Source organism: Chamaea fasciata, unplaced genomic scaffold (genome assembly GCF_029207755.1).
Source record: "Chamaea fasciata isolate MVZ Bird 193981 ecotype frontalis unplaced genomic scaffold, bChaFas1.0.hap1 SCAF_8, whole genome shotgun sequence".
Taxonomy (NCBI): Eukaryota; Metazoa; Chordata; class Aves; order Passeriformes; family Sylviidae; genus Chamaea; species Chamaea fasciata.
In genome coordinates this window covers 12430468-12457012 of record NW_027094093.1, presented here as the reverse complement: position 1 = coordinate 12457012, position 26545 = coordinate 12430468, and the positions used below count along the sequence as shown (strand labels likewise).

General features: G+C 44.0%; 1 protein-coding gene across 1 annotated transcript in view; it reads right to left on the bottom strand.

The window, feature by feature from the left end:
- Positions 1-13162: 13162 nt before the first annotated feature.
- Positions 13163-26545, bottom strand: part of CDK15 (cyclin dependent kinase 15) — a 35034-nt gene continuing 21651 nt past the window's right edge. The window contains exons 10-12 of the mRNA XM_066189694.1: positions 21452-21500; positions 18735-18874; positions 13163-13286 (exon numbers count right to left, since the gene is read on the bottom strand). Coding sequence (XP_066045791.1) covers positions 13177-13286; positions 18735-18874; positions 21452-21500 — 299 coding nt within the window. The 3' untranslated portion in view covers positions 13163-13176. The remainder of the gene's footprint in view (positions 13287-18734; positions 18875-21451; positions 21501-26545) is intronic.

The following is a 26545-nucleotide window of genomic DNA, read 5'->3' as shown; positions in this document are numbered from 1 at the left end:
CCTCTGTTAGGAAGGTGTTGTGTCTACACCCCAGGGGAAAAGCCGCTTGGTCTGGCATCGTAGCTGGAATCCCCACGGCACCACCCCACCTCAGGCGCTGCCCAGGGAGGGAGCACGGGGCTGTGAGCCCTTTCTGGCTGCTGTATTTCATCTCTCTGCTGCCGCTTCCCAGGCAGCATGTGATCCTCTGCGGTATGCTCTGGCTTCTACAGGGAACGGGTTAACGCTATAAAAATAGGCTTTTTATGGAACCTCTTGGCAACGCAGAAAACTCTCCCATTGCCAGGGTGTTCTTTTTATTCAACAATTTGTTCCCAGAAAGCAGCCCATTTAAACAGGTTTTCTCTGTTAAGGGGTTTCAGCTGCATTTGGGGTTTTTTTTGAGCTTATTCAGTGTGCTGTAAACTGCAAAACAGTGTCCTACAATAGATTTGTCTGAGGGAACTGAAGTGTGTACTCCTGTGATTCTGCCTACTGTGGGAGCTCCTTGAAAGCCAGATGTCACATCCAAAGAGTAATCTGTGTTTACAAACACATGGCCACACATACTCAACATTTTCGGCAGCCACCAAACTGAAATTCAAATACTGCAATTTTGCTTCTCTACCCACCTGCCCTGTGCACATCCAAAGCAGGAAAAAAAACTTTGCAGAACTTGGATGGGATCATCTATTTTATTTAGATGAGGAAAACACACATTGCTGTCTGCAGAGGGCTGAATTTAACTTCCCAGCTGGGGCCTCTCATCTGTAAGTTCTTGCAGACAGAAAAACACCAACTGCTAGCAAGATAATCCAATTTCCCTTCTTTCCCACTCAGGGGAAGACTGCCTACTCCCCCACTGCCATGTGGGTTTCAGTCTGGCAGAACTTCTCCCAACCACCATACCCCGGGCAAGATCCATATCAAAGCTTCAGCCCCCCAGGGATCATTAGAAGGCATTTATTTCTGCATATTCAGTTGGGGATGCAGGGGTAGGGGTGGAGGAGGCAGATAACTTTATTCACAATGCAAATAGGCTGCCCTTACTTTCAACCTTTGCTTCAAACCTGGAGATATTAAAAAAAAAAAAAATGAGCTCTTCTAAAATTATAAATACATTAATTCTGCTGGATGTTATATCGCTGGTGCCTTCAGAAAAGTGCTCTGGCACCATTTGATGGGGAAAGCCAGTGAAATCTGTTAACTCTGCTCTTGCCTTCACTCCCCAAATTATTGTTATAAGTTCAGTCGAGTGGGCTGAACCCATAGAGAGCACTTGGCTCATTTAAGAAAGATTGTTAGCAGGTAGTTTTGCACAACAGGACTAAGACGCTTCGAGGACTGAGGGGAAAGTCAACCCAGTTCTCTCTGCAAATTTGAAGCACCAGTCTGTGATTTACTAATGGGGAGCAGTGAGTTATTAAGCTCATCACAAGGCAGCATCCTGCTCCTCTAGTCCAGAGGGAGCCAGCTATTTAATAAATCAGAGCCCCGTGCTAAGCTACAGGGATAAAAGGATCTACATTAATATGAAAATATTAATATCTGGAAGAGCAGATTATAATCTAAATGGGTTAGAATGAGATAGCACCATTGTTTGGAAGAAACAGCTTGCTCCTAATCTCATTAGAGCTGTAATCATACTAGCAATGGAAGGTATCTTCAGACCCTTGAACACGCTTTGGTGGCCCAGTAAATGTGGTGATCATGCTGGGTGGGTTTAAAAAGCTGCCCAAGGCTGCCTTTCAGTGTCAGCTGGATGATCTGTCTGAAGGAAGCAGAATGTTCAACGGAAGGGCTTTTCCTTCTGAAAGATGTGCAGCTTTGCAGAAGTCCTGCACCCCTTGCAAAAGTGAGCATTGCCCAGAGACCGTTATGACTGAGGACGTTTCTCTGCTCCACTTCCCTCCAAAATTTTATCTGGAGCCACTGGGCAGGTGGGTGGAAATCTGTAAGATGAAGCTATGTTCTCTCTCCCTCACTTGTGCAAACCAAAGGGAACTTGGCATAGCAGTGCCTGCTGTGAAAGGGTAGAAAAAGATGGGGTCAAATTCAGGGGCTGTTTTCCCCCAGGCCGCGGCCCCAGGGCAGCCCCTTCAGGGTCATCTACTCTGCAGTTGCCTCAGGCACTGCTGGATGTGAAGGGTCAAATGCTCACTGCTCACAGACTGCTTCTCTCCAGACCTGCCGTTTTTCCTCACATGTATTAAATTGAGCAAGCCTGCCCTGGCAGAGACTGTGATGCAGCCTGGGCACACACAGGCAGCTCCCTGAAGACGTGGTGATGGCTAGCAACCTGTCTGCCTGCATTGGTCATGTCCAAATGATAAAGGTTCCTCCTCTGCCAGTGGAGCAGCTGCTTTCCTGGGTTTCTCTCTGTGACCTTCAAAGGCATTCTCAGACTGCCTCCTCACTCAGCTCCCAAGACAGCCTCATTCTGCTTCCAGGAGCCTCAAACATGCTACCGAGCTTGGGGCTCACAGCTATCTCCAATTGTCTTTCATCTCTTTTCGCTCAGGACCTGCAATGGATGGTCAGCATCCCTGCTTCCAGGTCTCTTGCAGACCATCTTCTTTCAACATCATTAAATGTTCCAGGTCTGTGTCCAACTGAATGGCTCTGAGAGGGTTTTCTATAAAACAGACATCTAATCAAGTCAGAAGCCTTCAGTATTTGCCCACTGAAGCATGGTGTGGTTTATTTTGGGGCTTTTCACCAACTGCAGCATGCAGATCCTGCTACTCAGCCCTCAGCTCGCCAGCATCAGCATGGTGATCTGTGCAACAGCATCATGTTTAGCTCATAAGAATTGTTCCCAGACTTCATCATGGGGATAGTTGACCTTGGCAGTACTGTCACATGGTGATAAACCCAAGAGCTCTATTCAGAGACATCATTGTTTTCAGCCTTTTTGTTTTAAATCCAGTCCAAATGTGAAATGGTCCAGATTTAATAAGCAGAGAAAATTCTCAACACCATTAATGATGAGAAGGGTGAAGCCAAAGTGAGACTGCATTGCTAGGAGCTGTTATTTTCCTCTGGCACCTGTGGCACTTCCAGCCTTAGTCACTGAAGTAAATTTTCCAGCACATCCTTCAGGGAAATGCTCCGTCAGGCCAGCAGTCTGGCTCATGCTGGCTTCATTACAGACCCCTGTCATGAGACATTGCAAACAGACAAACTCTGGCCCAGCTGCCCAGCCAAGGCTGGCAAGTAGAACTTAATTCACTCAAGGTATGAAGGACCTTCCATAACACATGGTTTTGATTTTCACAAATATTGAGACTATTCTTTGCATTAATGATAAAGTGGATTAAACATGCCCCGTTTTCCTAGAAAAATGCCCCTCTGGAGTTTCACTGGGACCAAAGTAGATCTGGCATTTAAACTAAAGAAATCCCTGTTTAGCGTGTGGGAGTCTCTGGAGAGGCCTCAGATCTGCATTGCAGCTGTGAAATACAGCATCTCCTCTGTTGCTTATCAGAGATCTATGTTTCTCCTGGGAAAATTTTGCCCAAAGGATTCAGCCCTTGCCAAATTTTCTACTGGAATTTGTTTGTTTATTTTAAATTTCTTTTTAAACATCTGAAACCAACAAACTTTAAAAATGCTCTAAATCTATCAACTTGAGTTAATCTCTTAAAATAAAATAATAAAAAAATTAATTCCTCCAGGCTGCCAACTTGTATTTCTAAGGCTTAGTCTAAAATATATTTAAATGACTGAAATTCTAAACCCAGGAAATATGAGGTTTAATTGGAAAGAATCACAGTTTTTCTTTTCTCCTGTGCTACTACACCTGCTCTTGGCATCTGATTCTCCTGAATTTTAAAACGGTTGATCTCAAACAGGCATGTGTGTGTATAATGCTGTTCTTTTGACCCCTGTGCCCACTTGGCAGCCACAAGGAAATACAGGTACCCAAGAACAAGTCACTCAGGGACAGTTCTGCCTCATCTCCTCCCCACTCAGTCCTCCCAGAGAGCTTTCCCCTTTTCTATGCTCTCTTCCTTCTTTGTGTCTATACTCATTTGTCATGCAAAAATTATCAGGGCAGGAATGGAGCCAGATATTTTAGGTCCAGTACAACATCTAATGTTTTCCATGGCTTCCACCGTGCTGAAAGGCAGAATTTTGCTATGATGCTATGTGGACCCTGGAGATGATGTTTGGCTATGAATGCAGCTACATCTCCCACAGCTTCAGGGGTGTTCCAAGCAAGTGGGTGGGCTGAGATCTATATATAGTGTGTACTAATCCATGCTTAGGTTTATAGAGAGGGATGGTAGAAAACACAGAGCTACAATCTATTCAGGGATTTTCAGAATTTATTACTGTTAAATCCTCAGGAGGCATCTCTGCTTACTTCACAAACATCTGTTTGTTGGAAATACCATTCTGATAAACAATTTTCTCAGCCTCAGCATTGGAGCAGTACAGACATTACAGGTGAGGATGATGATATGGTCCTTTTTGGTCTTTGTGCAGGGTTGTTCTCCCCAGTACCAAGGTGTAGGACCACAGCTCTTTTCTCACAGCTGCACCATACATAGACATCTACAACACATGAAGCACTTTTGCATCAGCAATCATAATAAAGTCCCTAAAGTGAAACTTCAAGGAAAGGTACTCCCCAAGGACCCACAGTCCTCTGGGTAAGATGCATTTTGAACTCTAGTGATGTTAGATGGAGATCTTCTAGTGCATCTCAGCATTAAATATGTTTGTCCTAGAAACAGCTTCAAATGCATATTTTGAATGAAGTCTTTTTGCTCTGGAGAGAACTAATGGTCAACTACCTGTAGGTATTTTTCCCGTGTCCTCATCCGGAATCCTGCTGACTGGTAACATACAGAGCTGTCTGATATAATATATGGCCAAGAATGGAGAATCCCAAGTTTCTGCCTGTTTCTGGTGGCTATCCAGGGCATGTGGTATTCACTGGGGAGGACAGTGTGGGAGAACAACCCTCTAATACAAAGTGAATTCTGATGTTTGTATCTGTATCCAAGCTGTTGCAGTGTATACAATGACTTGTATTTTAAGAGCCTTGCTAGCTTGTCTCACTACCATGGAAAAGACTTTGGAATATTAAATAGAAACAGCCAATCCCGCTATCAGCAAATAATCCTCTAGGAGATAAATACAGTAAAAGAGTATACTTGTCTTAGCCAATGTTGATATAATCTCAGTTCCATAGGTTATTGCATTTGAAGAACTATTTTGGAACTATTCAGAGAACATACATGTAATGGGGCAAATGAGTAGAATATGATTTATCTTTAAAAGGTCAGGCTGTGTACCAGTACAGATCAATAAAAAATGTATTTGGTCATATGACCAGCTGGTTGAATGTCTTACTGTGTGATACAGCAGCATCGTGGTACTGTACATTTTGAAGGCAATGCTAAATTCAGATCCTGGCTCCAGCTGAAAGGCTCGGGATTTCATGACTTGCTGTTTGGGGCACTTGCTGAAGAGGAAAGCAAAGTTCAGGGTTGGATCCAGCGCCGGAGCCCCAGAGACCCTATTTTCCTGCTGCCAGGAGCACTAGTTTTGCCCTACTTGTTTGACTAGGAATGAATGGGACTGGCTTGGTTTTCTTCCAGACCGGTTTTACTTTGCCTCATTATAAACCACCATGTGCTGTCCTTTCCCCTGCCTTATCTCCCCGTCTCCATCAAGGGCAATGCTGGAATGTAAGAGGGGTGCTTTTGCTGGGAGCTGTTCTGAGCTGAGAGGACAGGCAAGAGTGACCCTTTATCCTGCTTGGTGTTTCAAACAGCTTCCGCCTGCGGGGAGGGGATGTATTGAGAATGTGTGAGAGAAAACACTGAAGAGGGAAAAAAGGCACAAAAAGGGAGGAGAAAAAAAGTACAGCAAGGAAGCTAGAGACAAACTTCAAGTTGTGGATTATTTCTCACCCAGGCTCTAATTAGGAAGCCTCTTATGGGACTGTGAAGCTGTCAGGCTGCCAAATGTCAGTGTGTTTATCGGAGATCAGGCGAGTCTCCTGTCTGCAGCAGAGAGTTTGGTGCCATGATCCTCCTGGGTCCTTCCAGCGTGTGTGACTCACTCGGCACTGGCACCTCCGGGGGCTTCGAGGCGCAGTGGAGGGCTCCTTCTTCTCCCTCAAAAACCCAAAAATAAGCCCTTTCCTGGGATTTGGCGTCTTCATGCTGGTTCTGCAGGGAGAGGGTTAACCATACTGTGCAGAGCAGCTTCATCGTATGTGACTCAGATTCCCAGGGAAATCCCCAGCTTATCTGATGGAGCCTGTTAGTCTGCTAATTGAATAAGCTCCTATTAAAAGTGCAATGTTTTTTAATGACTGCTAACGACGGGTCAGATTCTGATCTGATCTTTTCGCTTGGGATGGTTTTTGCTGCTGGTCGGGCCCAGCCCCTGATTGCAGCCGGGCAGCCGCCCCCAGCCCCACCGGCCCCCGCAGAGCTGCAGCTCCAGGGCTCCAGGGGTTTTAGGGTGCGGATGAGCTACCGGCCGCTGTAACAGGCGAGAAGCTTTTATTTGGGATCTTTAGGAAGAGGCAGAATGCAGTGCAGCCAACAGAGGAAGGCATTTGCTGGGATGCTACCAAGGATTTCATGTAACGTAATTGCTGCGAATATTTTTAATGTGATTGGAGCCGTGCTCTGAGTAATTAACTTTCCCGGTGTTGAAATCAGGTTGATTTGTTGATTCTGCACATAAGATGTTGTCTGTGTCTGCCTAGGAAAAATGTTGTGTATTGCTCTGCATAGAAGCCCTAATTTTAATTAGAATTATGGCTATAGAATTGACTTTGAGAAGGTATTTGCCTAACAGGAAAATTTAAAAAAAAATTTTTGATTAGCATTTAAAGTTAATTTAGTTGGGTTCCAGGGTACTTCGGAATGAGACCATAGCACCTCTGATTTCAGCTAGGCTCAGGGTGGGGTAGAGCTCTTTTGCATGACCCTGTGACCACATTTGCCTTCCTCTCCTTACCTGAAATTCCCAGTGCGTTACCCAAGCCTACGTGACATCAGAACCATGTAAAGTTTCTAATAAGAAGACTTTTTTTTTGCTTCTTCTTGCAAGCCAGGAAAGAGTTCTGACCACCTTCACCCCCACACATCTCCACACCTACTCAGTTCCTTGGTGTCCTTTTTGCTTTTCTCCTAGGAAAGTTTCTATTAAAATGCAGGAGCTTCTTTTAGGAGGTCCCACACATTCACACTGGCACGGAGCTGCTGCTTTAAAAGTTTCATAGCAACCCGTAAGTTGTGTTTTTTTCCACACAATAACAATAACGAAGTGTCAAAAATCTCAAGCTGCTGTTATCAGAGGCAGAGTCTAAACCTGTTTCTCTGCCTGTTTTCTATTCCCCACTCCCGAGTTGTCAGATGCTGTGACATGGCTCCATCACACCACGACTAGTAGTCCCAACAAACAGAAAATGATTTCCAACTGGCAAACACGCTGTTTACTTTCCAGAAAAATTGCACTTTCCCATCTGACAGCTGATCAAGGGATCTCCTGCTGCTGTCAGCATGAAGAAGTGTTTAAACACAGGGATGGAAGTTTAAACATTTTCTCATTATCACAGAATAAAAAAAATTAAAAAATAATAAAAAATAAAGGCATTGAGTCTCTCCGACCACCTGCTGTGCCAGTAATGAAGCGATGTCACATGACCAGCCGGCGAGGACTTTTATCTCTGCCCCAATATCATTACTGAAGTGACACCTGTCACATGACCCACATCAGGGCTTTCATCTGGGCTCCCCAAATGCAGTTCTGGCTTGTGAGGGGGATTTTCCTGGCATTTCCCTCCCCCACACACACTTTAAAGAACATTGCCCACTTGCACCATTACAGACAGGGGTTTGCTAGTTTTAAAGCCCTTGGATCTTTTCTTGGGCATATATAATTTGGCCAACAAACTTGCTCCAGGCTGAAACAAAACAGAATCCTGGCCTGGGAAAGAAGTAATTTCATTTACTTCCAGATGTTTTTAAAGCAAATATTTAAGTCTGATGTTAAATTCTCTTTACATAAAGGAGGATGTTAAAGGATTTCTCAAAAATCTCAGATTTGTTTTTGGTTTTTTATTACTTGGTGAGAAGAAACAGTTTGATGACCCTTAAGCACAATGATCTCCATTTACATGCACTTTATAAACTCTCACCTGCTTTACCAAAGCATCCTGCCCCTGCCAAAAGAAAGTATTTTCTGGGGAAAAAAAAAGAAAGGCCAGTCCTGCACCTCTCTACCAATGTCTGGGACTTTTTCTGAGGATTTGGATTTGAGATAGGCCCACATAAATGACTGCAGTATTGAGAACTTACTTGCCAAAACCCATTCAGTCATTATCTCAAAACAACATCAGACATTCAAATGAGACAGGGGATGATCACCCCACAGGAACTAGATGTGAGCAGGCTGGAGATAAGAGAATATGAACTTTATGGATTTTTCCACCTCCTCCTTTCCTACTCCACACTCATCCATGAATCAAGTCTGGTACTTTTCTCCCTGCATAATCTGATGCAGCTCACTCAAACAATGAAAAACTAACTCAGCAAAAGAGTTCATAGTCTTCCATCTGTTTAGTGAATTAAATCAGTTCTTCAAGGGCTTACAAAGCCAGAGAGAAAAAAAAAGAAAGACTGTAAAGCTTGAAGCTGGGAGAGACATGGGGGAAGCAGAACTGCCCTTTTGGGTGGTACTAGCTTGGTGCATGAATTCAGACATGTTTCTTGTTACCTACTCTTTCTGACTCATTATAACACTACATCCATTTTCCCCGAAAGCTGTTGCCCCAGAGATTGTGCAGGCCAAGGGGTGGAAAATCTACTGAGATCAGTAGTCCTGATGTAAATTGCGTGGAAGAGAGGAATGGTTCAGAGTCAGTTTCTCTCTGATCTGGCATGTTTTAAGCATTGGGCCTACAACGTGGAGTTAATGAACCAAAGACTGCTGGGTTGCAGCATAGCCGGGGACCTCCTCGTGGCTTTCTGCTCCTCTAGATACAGAATTAAAAGGTCTCATTTGACTCTTTGGCAATTTAGCATATGGCTAAATTTAGCAATGGCATGGCCATTATGGGGTGGCAGCTATGTAAAACAGCAAAACCATTCTGTCCCACTGCTCCAGGGCAGAAGAAATTTACAACTGATGCTCTGGATAGACCATGAGGAAAAGTGACTCAGTTCTCATCATTAGATCCCTCACTGCCCCTGCATAACAAATCCTTTCACTTAATGTATCTTGAGCATTTAGTTGCTCTCAATCAGGAGCAGACATTCAGCCACAACCATCCCACTGCAGGCCCTGGAGATCCTGCTTCTTCACTGCTCTTAGTCCAGACATCTCCAAGAATGCAAAAGGAATGCAAAACAGCCCCTGTCCCAACTTGGGCATCATGGACAGCTGCTCTGTTCAGTATTGCAAAGGGAGGTCAGGTCACTGAGAGTGGCTGACGTTTGGGAGATCCAAGTCCATGCAATCTAGAAGTGGAAAGACTTTTGGGACATAGCTTGCCTTCTCATCAAGGCAGAGAATTTTAAGGAACATAACCTAAGGAAAATGTTGCCCTCTTAACTGAGCAGTGCCTACAGATAGTCTATGTCCCCTTTAATGCAGCTAATCTATGCATTCCTGAAATTATGTCTGTAGCAAGGGCAAAGGGGAACATAAACAGTTGTGCTGCTTCCTGCCCAGATCTGCAGTGTGTTTGGTAAACGATGGACTGGAGTGAGGCTGGAGATCCACCTCTCTTACACTAAAAGCTCAACTTTCAGCTGGCTGTTTTATGGCTGCCGCCCATAGCTCCTTGACTGGTTTTGTTCCAGTGCCTCAATGCTCTGCATAATTCTTGCTCAGAGAAGTTCTCCCAGCCATGCCAGTGACACTACTTACTCAGATAAATAAAAATATTCAAGAAGGTTTGTATGTCTGCACCTCAGTGATTTATCTTTGTCTTTTCTTTCCAGATGTGCTGTAAGGTTACACCAAGGCTACTGGTTGCTATGTCCCAGAGCTAAGAAAAACTATTTAAGATAACCAAGCAGACTGGTACTTGAACACAGTGAATTACTTGCTTTCCCAATTCTTCCAGGAAGAATTCTATAAGAAATTTCACAGTAACTGCAGTTGGGAAAGAGGTCTCTGATTTCCCCTTGTATCCCCATCAGCACTCACCTCAGATTAGCTTTCCTTCTCATAGTCTGTCAGCAGCCTTGAGATCAAGGAGAGTAAAACACTGTGGAAACTCACTAATGAGCCAGGACTCTCTGCAACAGCTGGACCAAAAATGGACTGCATTTGGCTGCATCTTAATTCTCTGCCATCTCCCCTCTGCTCACCAACACCTGCACACATTTGGGATGCTGTATAAGACCCCTGAATTCAGCTCTCAGCAACCAGTCTGCAATGCACATGTCTAATGCTCTGCTGGTGTGGAACCAGTATGCTGGTAATCCTGTTAGTAATGGCAGAAGCCCCCTCCAGGAAATTATAACAAATAGTCTTAAACAATTCCTTTTGTTGACAACTCAATCCAAGAAACCATCTTCCCTGGAGACTTCACTCAAGTTTTGACTAATCCCCTCCTTCCCTTAGGAGGTCTTTTGTTGAAGGAGATTGTAGGCATACCCCAGGAATGACAGGTCTCTGTAAGCCTTGGATGAGCTTCTGCATTCTTTCAATTGTCAGTCCCCATCTGTCCTGTTTGTACATCGATCTTCTGGTCCAGGGAACTCTCTATTAAGTGACACATGGCTGAGTATATTCTGCAAGTCCAGTGTCCAGACTGTGCTGTTACATCTTCGCTGCCAAGTCAATCCTTCTGACATTGCTTTCTGAAAAACAAAAGGCAGGACATCTGCACAATTTCATTCTCTTCTACTGAAAGGTGACTTTTAAAAACACACACCCCACCCCTCAAACTCTGTCCTTGTTTTATAATCTGAAAGATTTTTCTTCATTTTGTCAACATAAGGAGTTATTTCAAAGGTCCTTGGTGTAAGGGAGGGTACAGTCTGCCCCTATAGCTGAGGGATTCTATTAGGGTAAAAACCCATGGCCTAAGTCCTGAATCAAAAAGAAAAATAAATCCCAATTACAAATATTCTGCAGGCCTAGTGCCTTCAGTCACTCTGCTTGTTAAAAGCTGGTTTAAAATAGGCTCTTCTCTTCCTGTAGAATCAACTACCCTTACCTGGTACAGTATCAGATACATGTAGGAGGCACAGCATTAGTTATTTGAATATATATTTTGAGAGGCAGAATGAGAACAGTAGCAGATTCCAATGACCCATATGTTCCTCCTCAGCAGGTAGAGGGAAAGTGGTGGGTGGAATAGGGTAGAAAATGGGTGGAGTGTTGGCATGGAGTATATATCACCCTGGGATAGACGACTGACAGTATCTCATCTTTTCCTGAAACCAGAAGGAGAACAAGGAGGAGCCTGTGATGATGTTTTGTCCCTTGTTGTTTTGCTCAGGGCCCATGGATTCAAGATGGAGCCTGGTATGTTTAGTTTTTCAGTTTTGTCTATTTTTGGAACTTAGGTTGGCAAATGAAGGAAGGCTGGCCAGTTTCATTTTGTTCCCAGGAAATTCCATTCTCTCATGTGCCAGCGTGAGGCTGTTGTGCTTCAGATGCCTATCTGCCTCTCATTAGATTTGAAAAAACATACAGAACACCCTGCTTTCCATGGGTAGCCTATTAAAATGACAAAAAAATTACTCTTTCATTTATAACCTTGCTTGCATGTCTGAATCCAGATGCCTTTTTTAAAAAAGAGAATTAATAATATAACACCATCACATATAGGATGTTTTCCTGCAATGAACTGCAGAAGAAAACTTGAGTTGACATTTAACCTTGTTTAGTATGCTTTGTAAGCTGCTAAAAAAGGAGACACAGTAATTTTGAGGCCAGGTTAATATGTAAAAAAATGTTTAAGAGTTTCTCCTACTAGTTGCAAGTTTTCACTGTTTTAAATGGTGTATTTGTGAAATGCTCTCAAAGTCATTTAAAATGGGCCAAATCCAAGTTCACTGAACACTGATGCATGAGTGCCCTCCTCAAGTGAGTTGTCCCAGAAGCCTTAGTGGAACTGACAGCCAGCTTTTCTGGCAGGATTAGTTCCTCTCTGATCACAGAGAGGGAACAGCCATCCTGTCTGCACTCAGCTGAGCAGGTGAGCAGGGAAGGCATTCAGGCTGCTTCCAAAACCCAGTCTGGTCACAGCACTGGCAATGTCAGGTCTTTCTTAAAAGGATTCCAGGCTGGCCTCTCTGCCTGCTGTTGTCTACATGATGAGGGCAGAAGGGGTAGGGAGGCTGTGAGACCAGGCACTGAGTGCTGGGACCTGATCCTATAGCAGGTACCTGCCATCTACATGCATTTGAAAGCACAGATGGGTAGCTGAGGTGTGTCCTGCTATCCTAAGGTTGCCTCTTAGCTTGGCAGACAATAAGACAAACTAATTTGGCCTCAGAATCAGTTTCCAGATCTGCCCTGCAAGCACAGACCCAGCAGTGACACTGACAGAACACATGCTGCTAACAAATGTACAAAGTAAACAAAGAGACAGGATATAATAGAAGGATATTTTCTGGTAATTTCTTTCAATAACAGTGATTTTAAGTGAGCTTTTGGTCTTCCGTAACAAAAAGATGAAAAATATTGATGCTGAAGCGTTGTTTTGAAGCGTGACAATAAGGTAGTGATTAATTAAAACCAAGGATATTACAAGATAAGGAGGTTTTGCCTAGCTCTGCTCAGGTTCCAATGTGTGTGAAATCAAAACAAGTAAGCTATGAAATGTGAACTCAGTAGGCAAGGACAAAGGAGAACAAAGAAATTTGGTCAGTTTAAGCAATGGGGAAATGAAGCAATACTTTGACTGGGGAGGCACCGGAGGAAAGGGCACTGGTCTGAGACTTGGCAGTATGACAAAACAAATCCAAACCTCCCATGATACCACTGAACATTGCTCACTGGGGGCCACTGGCTTGCTGATCTCTTCTCTCTAAATCTGAGATTCCTCACTTTGTTCTGGAATGTGGTCATCCAGCCACAGATCAGATCTATCTTCCCACCTTCAATACATGAAGGAATTAATGTGCTAAGGGTGATGGCAGCAGCTTTGACAATGGCAACTGCACGCTTACCCAAGAATTATTCAATCATCCGTGGTTTCTACCAAAACTTGCTCGAACCTCCTGAGACACGGCCTTTTCGGTAAGAAGCAAACAGGTCACAGATTTCAGGTTGCAGTCTCACCCCTGGAACTGTGAGCACTGATTGTCCTGTGGAAAAATCAGGTTACAGAGAAAGCTGCAAAAGGGTCCTTTTCCTTCACTGTGCTTCTTTCTTAATGCTCTCCTGCAACATTAGCCACAATATAAACTAATTCAGGATTCTATATCTCACAGCTGCATTCCTTCTTATTGTTTTTGGAAAATTATTTCTTTAGTCACTCTTCTCTAGAAATCTCCTCTGCAGTTTCTTTTTTCTTTTTCTTTTTCTTTTTCTTTTTCTTTTTCTTTTTCTTTTTCTTTTTCTTTTTCTTTTTCTTTTTCTTTTTCTTTTTCTTTTTCTTTTTCTTTTTCTTTTTCTTTTTCTTTTTCTTGGAGCAACCAGCAAAATACTATTTGGTAGAACAGTGGTAGGAATGCAACCTGCTAATCAAAAGGATTCAAATGGATCTGTGCACTGCCAAGCTCTCTCCTTCCCACCCAGCAGAGGGGAAAAGAAGAAAAAGAAAAAAGAGATAGAGCGAAGGCACAGAGCTTCTCTCCTTCAGCAATCTCACAAATGCAAAACCTTCCACTCCAGTGACTCCTCATTAACTTACCAAATCTGACAGTCTAATTATCGTAGCTGCTTCACGCTTAGAATAAATAAATACCAAAGTGGGTGTTTAAAGAAATTGAGCAGTGAAATTCAGTCATCTAGACAGTCAATAGAGAGTTTATTTTAAATTTTTATATTCTTATGTATTTATATCATTTTGGGAAAGATAATGAGATAGTTGTCTTTCAGGCTAATTGAGTTCCTATGCTCATGGTTGCTTGCTGTCACAATCTCAAACTTAGCTTTAACTTTTGTGCCTTAGAAATCTGATCACTACCTCCCCATTTACTCTTTTCTGCTGATAACTGGGTGAAGTCAGAAGTGCACCTGAGGATGGGAAACGACTATGTGAGACTTCCAGTCTGGATGTCTTTCACAGCAAACAAGACAACTAAATCTTTTCAGATTTGCATTTAAGAGTGTTAAAGGGAAAATGGAAGTTAAAGAAACCTCAGCTATAACTTGCAATTAGACAAAATACAGAAAAACATCTGCTAACCTCTGATGCAATAGTGTCTGCCTCCAGGAACGGTATTACCAGCACTCGCCTCCAAGAGTGGTTTGTCTCCCTGAACAATAAGACCTTTATAAAGATTCTCTGGCCTGAGATCAATGGGAGTCAGAGCATTTGATCCATGTCTGTAGGACTTTGTTTCCTCAAGTCATGTGGGCCAAACTTTACGCCCGTTGCTTTTCCAAGAGCAGGAGCTGGGTAGTGAGCAAAGGAAATTTTCCTTCGTTTCCCATCTTCCCTTTTGCCCTGTGCTCCTAAACAGTGCCCAGCACAATGCCTGCTCCAGGACAGCATGTGGGGAAGAGCTTAAACAGGGCAACGTGTCCAGAGTCCTGTGCATTTGGCAAGCATCTGTTGTGATGTCGCAGCAGCTCTTTCCTAGGGTGGTGGCTTAATGACAGAATACAAAACTTTAATGTCCTGTCGGTATGAAGGCAAGCAGATCTTTCACCACTGTGGGGATCACACCAGGTGAAGTGAGAGGTGGTTTCCCTGAGTTAAGGGAAGATTTTTTTATCACCTCACAGGTAAGAATGCTTCTGGCTTAGAATGGGCAGCTGATTTCCTGCTCACCACCAGCTTTGGTTTATTCCTGTATTAAGACACATTATAAACCAGATTCATACACCTGGTAGGAACTTTCTAGGTGTCTGTATCTGACTTGCAGTGAAGGATATCTATTTGCTGTGTACATAGGTCACAAAGCAGAGTGGTAAAAAAGAAATCAAGTGACTGTATAAATCTTTTAGCTATGTAGGAGAACCTAGGGAAACCAGCCAACCCAAACAAGGGGTCATGAAAGCCAGCTCTTCTTTAAATGTCCCCTGCCATAACGTTTACCAGTGCTGGCTAATCCTAACAGTAATGGGATTTTTGGTAGGCAATGGCATGCAGCCTTAACTTCCTCATTGCCCACACTTGCTTACTTGCTTTGTCTTAGTTTAGACGCAACAGCATTAAAATGACTGTCAACATCAGGCCTCCCTCGTCCTCCTTGTCTCTGAAAGGCTGCGTAGTGGGCTGTTTCAGGAGAAATGGTACAGTGTCTTCACCATTTGGTGCACTGGTTTATTTTGCTGGGGGAGGCAACAGTTAGAGACCAATTGTACCCCAAAAGAGCAAGTACCTCCTAGTCAAAGCCAGGATCACATCCATGCAACACACAATCCTCCTCATGGAGCATGTACTGGAATTTACTAACTGCCGTGCTGAGGGTATGTCCAGGGTTGAACATCTCCTACAGTGAGAGAAAGGTCTCTACTGAAACTGGACATTGGTCCAGTGGGGAAAGGATCTGAGCTGCCAGCTCAGGCCTCCCTGGCCCCTGTGCCTGTGTGGTTTGGTCAGAGCTCTTCTTGCAGTGTGTTTTCTTGGGAGTGCACTGTTGGTAACCCCAAATCCCACCGCTTACCATCCCTGCTTGCAAACCTGCTCTAAAGCATCAGAGGGCAAAAGAGAGGGGAAATAAACCAAATCTATAACTAAGAATAATAAGCTGCAACTGTTACGGTGTCTGACCTGTCTGACAACAGAGTGGGATACCTCCTCAGAAGGCCCTTTGCACTTCAGGACTGACACTGAGTTGAGAGCACAGCTCATGCTTTCTTGATTGAAGGATCTCATCTTTCTTCCAGGAGGGATTAATTGGACAGAAAACATTCTGCTTTAGCAGGTGGCAAAGGGTTAGACTGAAGTTTCTTCAGAGCTGCTGCGGTGCAGGGCTGCACTGCACAAAGATAATTGTCTCAGGATTGGCTCTGGCCAGAAAAAAGACAGCAAATGCTCCGGCTTTACAAAAGGTCATCACTGCCATCCCTTAGGCTACTAGCCACACTGAAGGGAAGCTGAAGAAACCCCTGCATCTCTCTCTGTTTTTATACCCAGAGGTGCTGGTGGCACATGTATGAATTACGGCCACCAAGATGAGTGAGGTTTGAACCCAAGTCTCAGTAATCCCCTCCTAGAGCCAGAGGCACAGGAGTGAGCAGCTGTAGGTGAGGCCCTTCTGTGGGCCAGCCCCACTCAGAGGACAGAGAGTCTTCTTCCTCCCTTAGAGTGGGGGCTAATCCTTTTTCTGGCACTTTGCACTCAGGTGCGCATAGCAACAGCAACCTGTTCCACTCTCCAGGAGCTGGCCTCCAGGAAGTTAAGAGCCCTGTGCTCCCTCTCCCCCTTCCCAGGGGCAGCAGCCGGCCTCTAATCATTAACATTCCCCCTGGTAATCAGCAGCATGCTATTTGGAGGAGCACTTAACTTCGAAACAGTGATTTCTCCAATTATTTTTTTTCCCAGGAACTGACCTTTGAAAAACATTTTCTGTTTTTCAAGCTTCCAGCTTGTCATAACAACTTATAAAAAGGACAGTTATGGATACAATTATTTCATAAAAACAGAGAATAATTTCTTATGAGAACCTTTTAATTTTTCAAATGTTGTTTCCCTCTTACTCTCTCACACACCTTGGGATAAACCCCCTCTTCTTTCACCTTTCATCTCCAGATCATTCTTTGCCCTTCTGCTTTAACTTTCCCCTTCAGAGGATGCTAACTAATAGCCAGCATATTCCAGAACAAAGTGGGAACAGAATATATTTAAAATCTGCTCTGTTATCATAGCAACAAGAATTTTAAAATGATACAGTTAAATTCCAAAATAATGTTATGCCAAAGTGACACAAGAGAGCAAATGTCTTAAACAATTATGGCAATAGGAATGGCTATATGGGGAATTATTCAGAATTGTCTAAATTTTGCAGGCTTAATGAGTCACTCATGAATATGGTCTTGCATGATCATACTGTACTTGTTTCAGCCCTGTGCACTTTGATTCTGTTCTCAACACATTGGTTGCTATGATAACGCCATGCAATTTCCTGTCCACAAGGTACTTCTTGCTGCAATATGGGGGATAATAAATATGGGATGGTGCCTAAACCCAGGTGAAATGAATCCGTCCCCTCGCTGGCAGCATATTGGAGAGATTGACACATCATGCCAATCTGTTTTCTCATTCCTTCTATTTCTCCTCACTCTCCCTTTCTCTCACACTGTCTGTCTGTCTCTGTACCTGTTTTTTTCCACTCTCTCTCTCTCCCTCTCTCTCTCAGCACTGACACTTTCATCTTCTCCCTTGGGGATTGGAGATGTCACTGCGGGAAGTGCTTGTCCGCCTCTCTGGCAGCAGCAGAGCCCTGTGGCTTTGACAAACCTCATTTAATTGGGAGGAAGCCAGGAGGGTTTGAAAGAACTGAAACATCCACGAAACTCCTTTTATCAGGCATAATTTAAACTCTGCATGGAAAAAACCCTATATGTATAAAGAAAAGTCAACTTCCCTCCTGCTGTGCGTGCTCCCCTCCTCCCCCCCCAGCACAGGCAGGCTCCTGCGAGATTCCATCTTTTCATTTTTCTAAAAGTGTCAAAGTAGATTTGTGCTCTGTGGCTGGGTGAACAGAAAAGGAATGCAGATGTCTCTCACTCAAGCACATACACACACAGAGCACCTTCTGAAGGGCAGCAGTTTGGGGGATTGGGAGAGATGCTAGCTGGCTGCTCCTCCACTTGAGATGTGTCGCAGGAGCCAGAAATTTGGTTTTCCAGTAGCTTGACAACACAGTCCATGAAGGCTTTTTCTTAATTGCCCTCATCTTAAAAAACACTGCTAAACTAGCTAGTGTACAGGGTGCCCAGGAGGCAACAGGGAATGCAAGGTCCCTTTGGCCTGCAGCCCAATAGGAGGGAGCTTTTCCTACTGAGGAGCAGAACTGCAGCTTGAGAGACCCTGTGTTTATTGTCAGCTCAGGCCAGGAGAGGCACAACTGTGTGTGCAGCTGTGTGCTTAAGAGAAGAGAGCAAGGGAAGAAGAAAATAAAGCAGGTAAAACTGAGGGAGAGCTGGCGTGACAGGGCACAAGGAACAGCTGTCTCAACATCAAAAGGGAGCAGGAGGAGCAGTCCAAGGGAATTGGGGCTAGCACACCATGCTGAGCAGATGGGAATTCAGGACATCAGGAGGGACCAGTGAGTGAGTTACACTGAACTCACAGTGTGAGCTGGGGAAATGTCCAGGCCTTTGGGGCTATGGGATGGGGGAGACGTGACCTGTCAAAGCATACACACCTCTGCTTTGCAGATGGACCATGGTAGTGGCCCATCACGGTCCCCTTCTAGTATTAACACAGTGGTCAAGTAGAAAAAAACAGAAAAAGAAGTTGTCACATTTGCCATGGGATGTAAACTTTGCAGCATATAGGAGTGGGGAGGGAGTGCAGGCAGAAAAGAGAGACATCCAGGTGAATGGCAGAGACTTTCAAAATAGAGAGGAAACTCACAGTAAATAGCACGTGCAGCGGCTCTTTCTTGGCGAGATGAAATTGAGAGTTAACTTACCAGCAGGAACCTGATAGAGCTGAGGGGGCAGAGGGCTGAAGAAGCCATGAAGAAGTGCATCTTGCGCAGAAATTCGGCCTCGAGGGAAGGCTGTGAGCATCCTGGAGGCCAAATTCTCTGCTGCTGGCACCCTCCTCATCCTAGGAAAATAGAAGAAAAAATTGCACAGGAGATGAGGACAAGCCAGAAAGCTGGAACCAGTCCTTCTCAGCTTGAGGTAAAGACAGTGGAGGGACACAGGGGAGCTGGATAAACCTATCCCAGCTATATATAACTTCTCAGGACATTTGCTTTTCCATTTGAGTTTGACTATGTTGGGGGATATGCATCCAGGATTTTAGCTCAAACTCATGTTTACAGACAAATTTTGAAAACAAATTTCTGTTTTTTAAAAAGAAGGTTGTAAATGAAAGGGGAAATGGTGCTGAGGAGACTATATTTTATGTGTTGTAACTGTAATATCAGAGTTTGGTGGTACCAGTTTACAGTGATAATCCTAATGTAGAAAATAACGTGACTGGGAAGAACAGAGGTCAAACCTAATAAACCTAAAGAAAATACCATTTCTTCTACCCCAGTACCCGTAGTGCAGCTGGTTGTAAAATGTGTTGGGGATTCACAGAGAAGAATCTGTTTCTCAGGATGAGTTCTTAAAATAAATGTAATACACATATGCTCCATGCCCAGCAAACACCAATGCCAAGTGGCTGCTCTCTAGAGGAGCACACAGCTGGGGACAAGGAAGTGGAAGAGCGAAAACAAACCAACAAGGAAACAAATAAAAATAGTCATTTAGTTTTACAGCTTTTACTTTGTTTGTTTGTTCTGATCACATTTCAGCTTCAGAGCATGGCCCGTTGTGCTTCCTCCCTTGGCCCCCAGCGGTGCTTCCCCTCCAAGTGACATCAGGCGCTGGGATCCCCTGCCCCTGCACTCCCCCTCCCTATACAGGACATTCAACATGTTGACATTTTTGTTTAGAGGAGATAAAATGTAAAATATAAAAGAAGAGGAAAAAACACCAAGACAGAAGGAGAGAAAGAGACCCTGAGAAACAAATTTGTTGAAGGTATCTGGCCTCACTGCGGTAGATAATTGCTGAATTTTCACCTCCAGCAGAACAGTTCAAGCCCCTGCTTCCTTGGGGACCAGGCATGGGACTGGCAAAGCATCCAGCCTGAGGCCTCTTGCTAGAGCTGCGTGACAGGCTGCCCCTGCCATAGCAGGGTCTTACTGGAGACCTTCTGCTCCTTCAGTCCCTGCTGCTGCAGGCTCCTGCTCTGGGCAGCAACACAGTTCAGTGCTTCCCACCACAGCTCAGGCTTCCTGGTGGTGGCCAAGCTCTGTGGAGAGCTCCCCTTTGATTTCTTAAATTGTCCATGGAGAGTCATGGCTGAGTGGTCTGTATGAAGCAGCTCCCTCTTTCTCCCAAGCTGAGCATTCCAAGGCAGTTATTTGGCCTTGGCAGCACCAGGACTTTAAGGCAGAGCTGGAACTGGCCCACATGCAGCCCAGAGCTCTGCCACAGAGGTGCTAGGCTTGGTATGACCTGTAATGGGGTCTGTCAAAGGCTTATGGCCAAAAAGCAGAAGTGCAATATAGTACAGTTGCAAGGAATATACTTACTTCTTTGTTCAGGCTGAGAGAGGATTTGTTCTGTTCCAGGACCTGCATTATAAGGGTTTGGGACATATTGAGCTTTCTGTGTTTCTCAAGCTGTGCGTGACAATGGCTGGCATTTCAGTAACCTGTGCTTTGCTGAAAACTTTAGCCTGTTTGTTCAGCTATATAGAACAGCATCTGGGAAATCCTGCTCTGAAGCACAGCACACTTCCCTCCTAGCAGGGCTGGATCCCAAGCAATCATCTGAACTGGTAATAAACAGCAATGAAACATGTGGTTATGTCCTCAAAGGTTATTTGATTATTGACATCTTCATGTACACAATCTTCAGGACAAATCCTGTCTTGACTTTTCCTACATATCTATAAAACCTGCTGTGTTCCTCAGAATCAGTTTAGGGGGATTTGATTCAAATGACTCCCTCAGCTAGGTTAGGGCACTTTGTCTATAAGTTTCTTTCACTGATTCATATATACATTCTGTATATGTGTGTGTGTGTGTGTAAATGTGCCTGAAAAAATACTCCCTTCCCTTAGCACACTAGGAAGTGATTCAGCAGTCCTGGTGTGTCTGGTCAAGCTGTGTGTGTAACCATGGCCTTCATTTCATAGCTTTGGCCACTAAGAATGTGATTTTTCCCCTCCTAACTAATCATAAGATTATTTCATTGTCTCATGAAAATGCTGTCCTAGCATGTCTTCCTTACCGCTGTTGAGCAACATTCCTACAGTCTGTTTTCAAAAATGAAAATTGGGACAGTGCAAAGTCTGTCCTCAGTCTAGGCAAGAGGTCCTGGGAAAGTACGACCTTCTCAGTGGAACTGTGCCCCACAAGAAGCTGCACACAAAGTCATTGAATCACTGCTTATCTCAGAATAATCACTACTCCTCTGAGAATAATAAACCCACTATGTGTCTACCTTTGCTGCGATCTCTCAAAATCAGTTGCTTAACTGATGTTAGATCTGCTTGTTACTACAGAGCCACCCTGCTCTTCCTGAGCTTGCCAGAAGAGCTCATTTCAACTTAAATGATTGCATAAAGAAACAAATAAACCCAGAGGCGATTTTGACATTGCTGTTATAGGTAGCTTACCTGTCACAGATGACTCGGAGTCTCTGAGGTCTCCTGGAAGCAACCAGTTCTAGAAAGTGCAATATGCAATCACAAGATTAAATGAAAATCGAGCCAAAACCCATTCTGTGAGCCCCTACAAAAAATGTGCTCAGAATTTCAAAGGGCCCTATAGAATCTATCATCTTATTATTTATAAATATACATTATTCCTATGGGACTTGAGTGCCTGCATTGATCTTAATAAAGCCGTTTGAGTTCTGTAACCCTTTCCTTTCATATATCTGTGAGTACAGGCCTTGGACCTCCTCCTGTTACAGTGTTAGCCTTAGCTTTGACATCAATAAAAGCAGTAGCAGTCCCTCAAGCCTTCACTCAAAGGGAGCAAAAAGAAGTTTGCAGGCCTGAATCCCCAGCAGTTGTCTTCACTTTCCAAGGGGCTGCTGAGCTTCACATATTGCCCCCATGGGTACATGGGGCTTTTCTTCATGGATGCAGCAGTAAGATTGGGGATGGAAGACGAGGCACTTTGATCCCACTCTCTTCTTGGCCACAGCTCTCACTAAGTTTGTTGTTTGTCCAGTTAACCATGCTCATGGAGGCTTTGTGCTCACTGATTGTTGTGATCTCTATCAGACTGGAACTTAGCAGAGTTTGCAGTTTTGTGAAGTCTGTGTTCTTGCTGATATTTTTCAAGGACATATTTCTAAATATTGTGGTAAATGTAGAGGAATACATTCCTCAAATGTTTCATGGTAAAGCATTAATTTTCTCAGACTTAGATATGAATGAATGGCTTAAGCCTGGAAAATTTCCCCGTAGAGCTGATCAACAGAGAGATTTTCTTGCATCAGAAAGGCTGCAATTTCTACCCACCTACATTTTCCTGAGCACTGTTTCTGACAGCAGAGAATGAACAGTGGCACTCTAGTCATGGGAAGGAGGGCAGGAAGGGTGGTGTCGACCTCTCTTCCAGCTCAGCCTGGACAAGCATTCCCCACAGCAGTGAGACCACCAGGAGGCAAGCACCACTGCTCTGCTGCCAGCAGACTCAGAGCTTGCTTGGGGTTAATGCTGCACCCTCCAAGAGCATCTGCCCTCCCCGCCTGCCTGGAAGCACCTGGCACTTCACTCAGGGACAGGAGCTGCCTGCTGCAGTCAAAGTGGGAGTCCCCTCTGCCTTTGCCTGCACGGCCATTTCCACAGTGCCAGACCCGGCGTCTGGCTTGATGCACAGACAACTTGAAAAAGTGCAAATGACTGAACTTCCAGCCCTTGACCTTTCCAGCAGCAATCTTGCACATTAAACCAGGCAAGCTAAACCTGTCTGTCACAGGGTAAGTAACAGTTCAGAATTGAATTGTTCTCCTACACCCAAGTACTAAAGTAATTTCTAGAGCAGTAAATGGGAATATACCTTGGGATGGGATTCATGGCTGTTTATGTGCCAGAGCACCGGAAAATCACTAATATATAGAAGTTATGTATTAGCATCTTGAATACTCCTTTCCCAAATAACTCACGAAGATTGGCAAAACATTCCTCTTGGATCTCTAGTAACATTTTCACTGGATCATCTTTCCTTCTTTTTGCCCTCTTGATGGTAATAAAAGTGTAGAAATAAATTATCCATATTGAGTAGAGATGTAAAGTTTCCAGATAGAATAGAAGAAAAATAATTTTTAAAAATTGTTTGGAAAGGCAAAAAAAAAAAAAAAAATTCTGTATGAGGTAGAAATTTTTGCCTCTTCACAGAGCTGGCCAAATCTTTCAGGTGTTGTAACTTTCTATCAGAAAAATTTGATTTCTGAGATGAAAACACTCTATGACAATATATCAATTTCATTAAATATTTAGTAAAAATGCCAAGATTACTTAAGTACTGTACTTTACTGAAATCTTCTAACATTAATATTCTTTAGTGAGTTTAACACAGAATTTTAAAAATGCATGTTCAGCTGGTAACAGCAGGGCAAAATGTTTCAATGATACCTTAGTGAAATGTCACTTTGTTTTTGCAGAGTGAATTTCCAGGATCAACATTCCAAAGAGGAAATAGGATTTTCTTTACATTAGAAATATAAATATAAGCTTGCTTATTGGGAATTGGGAGGGATACCTGAATTGTAGTGTTTGCTGTCTTGAGCAAGCCTCTAGACTTAAATTTATCTTTTATGTAACCTGGAGATTAATAATTATCTGCAAGGGATAGTGTAAGAGTCAGCAAGCCAACTACTCCTGTCCCTGTCCAAACACATCTCTCAGTGAAGAATTCAGCTTGAGTGAGGACTGCCAAATTTGCCACTCCGGGTACACAGAGCTTTGATTATAAATGGAAGATATGGGTAAGAAAACAGTGTGTCTCTGCTCAAGGATTTAACGCAGTTAACTAATGCACTTTAAATCAGTTCAGATTAATCTCCTGACTGACCCCATGTAGACAAATCCTTAGAGAATGTCGAGGCCCCGTTGTGTTGAGCAGGGTGAAAACAGAGCAGTAAATATTTTCCCTACTGTAAGATTAAGACCAATCTAAAATTTAAAACACTGTAAACAGCTACTCCATAGAGGTAAGAGATAAAGAATATTTAGATCATTCCAAAAAGTGGATGAACTACTGATTTAATCATCTCACAATGATGATCTAGACATAAAATGATGGGATTGTGTAGGGCTGATCGGCTTTTTTAACAATATGAGTTGATCTGAGAGGTAGCACTTAGGTTTGTTATTTTCTATCCTTATGCAAGGCAGAGTGTGCTAATGAGGAAATACCTTCCTATTTGAAAACCCAGGTGGAAGTGCCTAATGAACTGATAATGAGGCAAGCAAGCCAGAGGACAAAAGTTAAACTTTCCTAATTGATGAAGAGAGAGAAAGAGGATGCCAAGTGCTGCTGGATGAAGGCAGTGGGGTTGCAGGCTCACAGAGAAAATTTCTCTCATTAGTGAAATCTCTGTGGCTTCAGGACAGGAGCAGAGCTCTGTCTGTGTGGCAGGCTGGAAACTGCAGGCTGTGCCCATCGCCACACAGATGGGAAGTTTCCCTACACCCTGGCTAGCATACATTGCACATTAGTTACAGTGCTGCTCTTCCCTGTGAGATCAAAGCCACATGCGGTTTGTTATGACAATAAAAATTTTATCGTTTTAGAATTCAGTTTTCAAGCATCCCATGTGTAAGCATAATAGTGAGACTACCCAAAAAAAAAAAAAAAAAAAAAAAAAAAAAAAAAAAAGCACTCGGAATGCAGACTTCATCTGCATTTTCACAAATGAAACGGGAAGTTCGCGTTTCAGGGCCTGCTGCTTGTTGCCTCCATCTGCTGGTGACATCCTGGAAACGCAACAGACACTGAAAATCCGGACCTAGGAGCACAAGTTGACTTTGGAAAGCTTCTAAATCTCGTTCAGTATATCAAAGCCTGCAGATACGTGAAAAACTAGGCTTTATGTGAAAGTCATTGCTGCATCTGAAAAGGCCTTGTGTGAAACCTGCATCTGCTCTGCGAGGTGATTTTACCTGACATAGGCAAGTTCATCATTCAGCCTGGGCAATAAATCAAGGAGTAAGGCTCACTCTCAGTTTGTCACGTTATAGGTAGATATGCACTGCTCCCCACTCTTTGGAATCCGAATGTCAGAAAAAGGAAACAAAAACTAACTCGGTACATTGGGCTCTCCAGTATTCCCAGTTTGGCAAAAGCACTAGCTTAATGTCATGGGCTGTGATTCCTAATCCTTTCCTGCCCTTGACCCCTGCTGTCTAGATTCAAACTTGTAACCATTAATGGGGCTGGATCAAAACACTGGCCTTCTGGTGTCACCAATGGTGTTTAGAGGGGATTTAAACTCACTGCTTTTCAGCGCAGTGAAATGAACACAGCAGTAGATTAATGCAAGGATTTGAGCTCACACAGCATGAGAGCTTTCAAAAATAGTGTTAACAGAGCTACAACTGCCTCTTTCAGGGGAAGCAAAATGAGGGAACAGAACAAATGAACAAACACAGGGCAAAGTCTTGTCACTGTGGGTAGGGCTGGTAAGCCCAGGGAGCCAGGGAGACAGGCGGGTGAGTGTGCTGAGATGTGGGACAGGAGCTCTCCCAGTCCTTCATGTTCTCCAGGGAATGGCTCTCCAACCTGCTTGCAGGCCCTATGATTGCACACAATTCCCTAACCCAAGTGTCTCTCGTGGAAAGAGAAGGTGAGATAACAAGCTGTAGGGCTGGCCACAAGGGGGTTACTCACCCATCCTTCCCATTCACCTGGAGTCAGGCTGAGACTCCGGCAAACTGTAGGGAATGGGCATGAGGCTGTTCTTGAACTTCTTTGTGCAAGACACCGGGGCATAGGGTAGTCAAAACCTCCTTTGCACATTTGCCCATAGAGGAGGCAGAGGAGCTGCTTTTCCTCCAGCTGCCCTGTGTGTGCCTGACTCACAGACCCCACAGCCCACGCTGTATCCTTTTCAGACTGCAGCAGGATGTGCTCAAGCCCACAGCAGCGACAGGAAAACACCTAAAGGTTTCCAGCTTTCATTTCAAAGATTCCTACTAACCCACCTGGCCTAGGAACTCTTCCAGTAATAATCTCAGTCTGGGGCTGAGCCTAGGCTGCTGAATCCAGTGGGAGTTTTGCCATCAACTTCAATGAGAATAGGATCACACCTCAGTGCTTTGTTTTGCCCGTGTTCGTTCCTTGCCGCGGGCAGGAACCTGTTTGTTTGTTTGCTGCCTGTGCTCAGTGTGAACATCAATAGGACTAGCTAAAAGAATTCAAACCATCGGATTTGGGGAAGAGTTCCAAAGTCTGTTTGCTTATCTGAACCAACCCAGGCACCCAGATTCACAAAAATGGTCGGGGAAAAACCCCAAGAGAGAAGGTATTCTCAGGCAGACTCCACAGACTGTACTCGGGCTGACCATGTCCTGGGGGAAAACAGCATTTGTGCTTCAGGGAAGAGAGGGGAAGTGCCCAGAAGCATATAAATGGTATTTATCTTTAAACAAAGAGACTAATTTGTCTTCTTACCAGCAGTCCCATCAAAAAGTGAATTGATTTAGTTCATGAGTAGGGCAAATAGTCCAACTTTAGACTAGCCTTCTTCTCTCCAG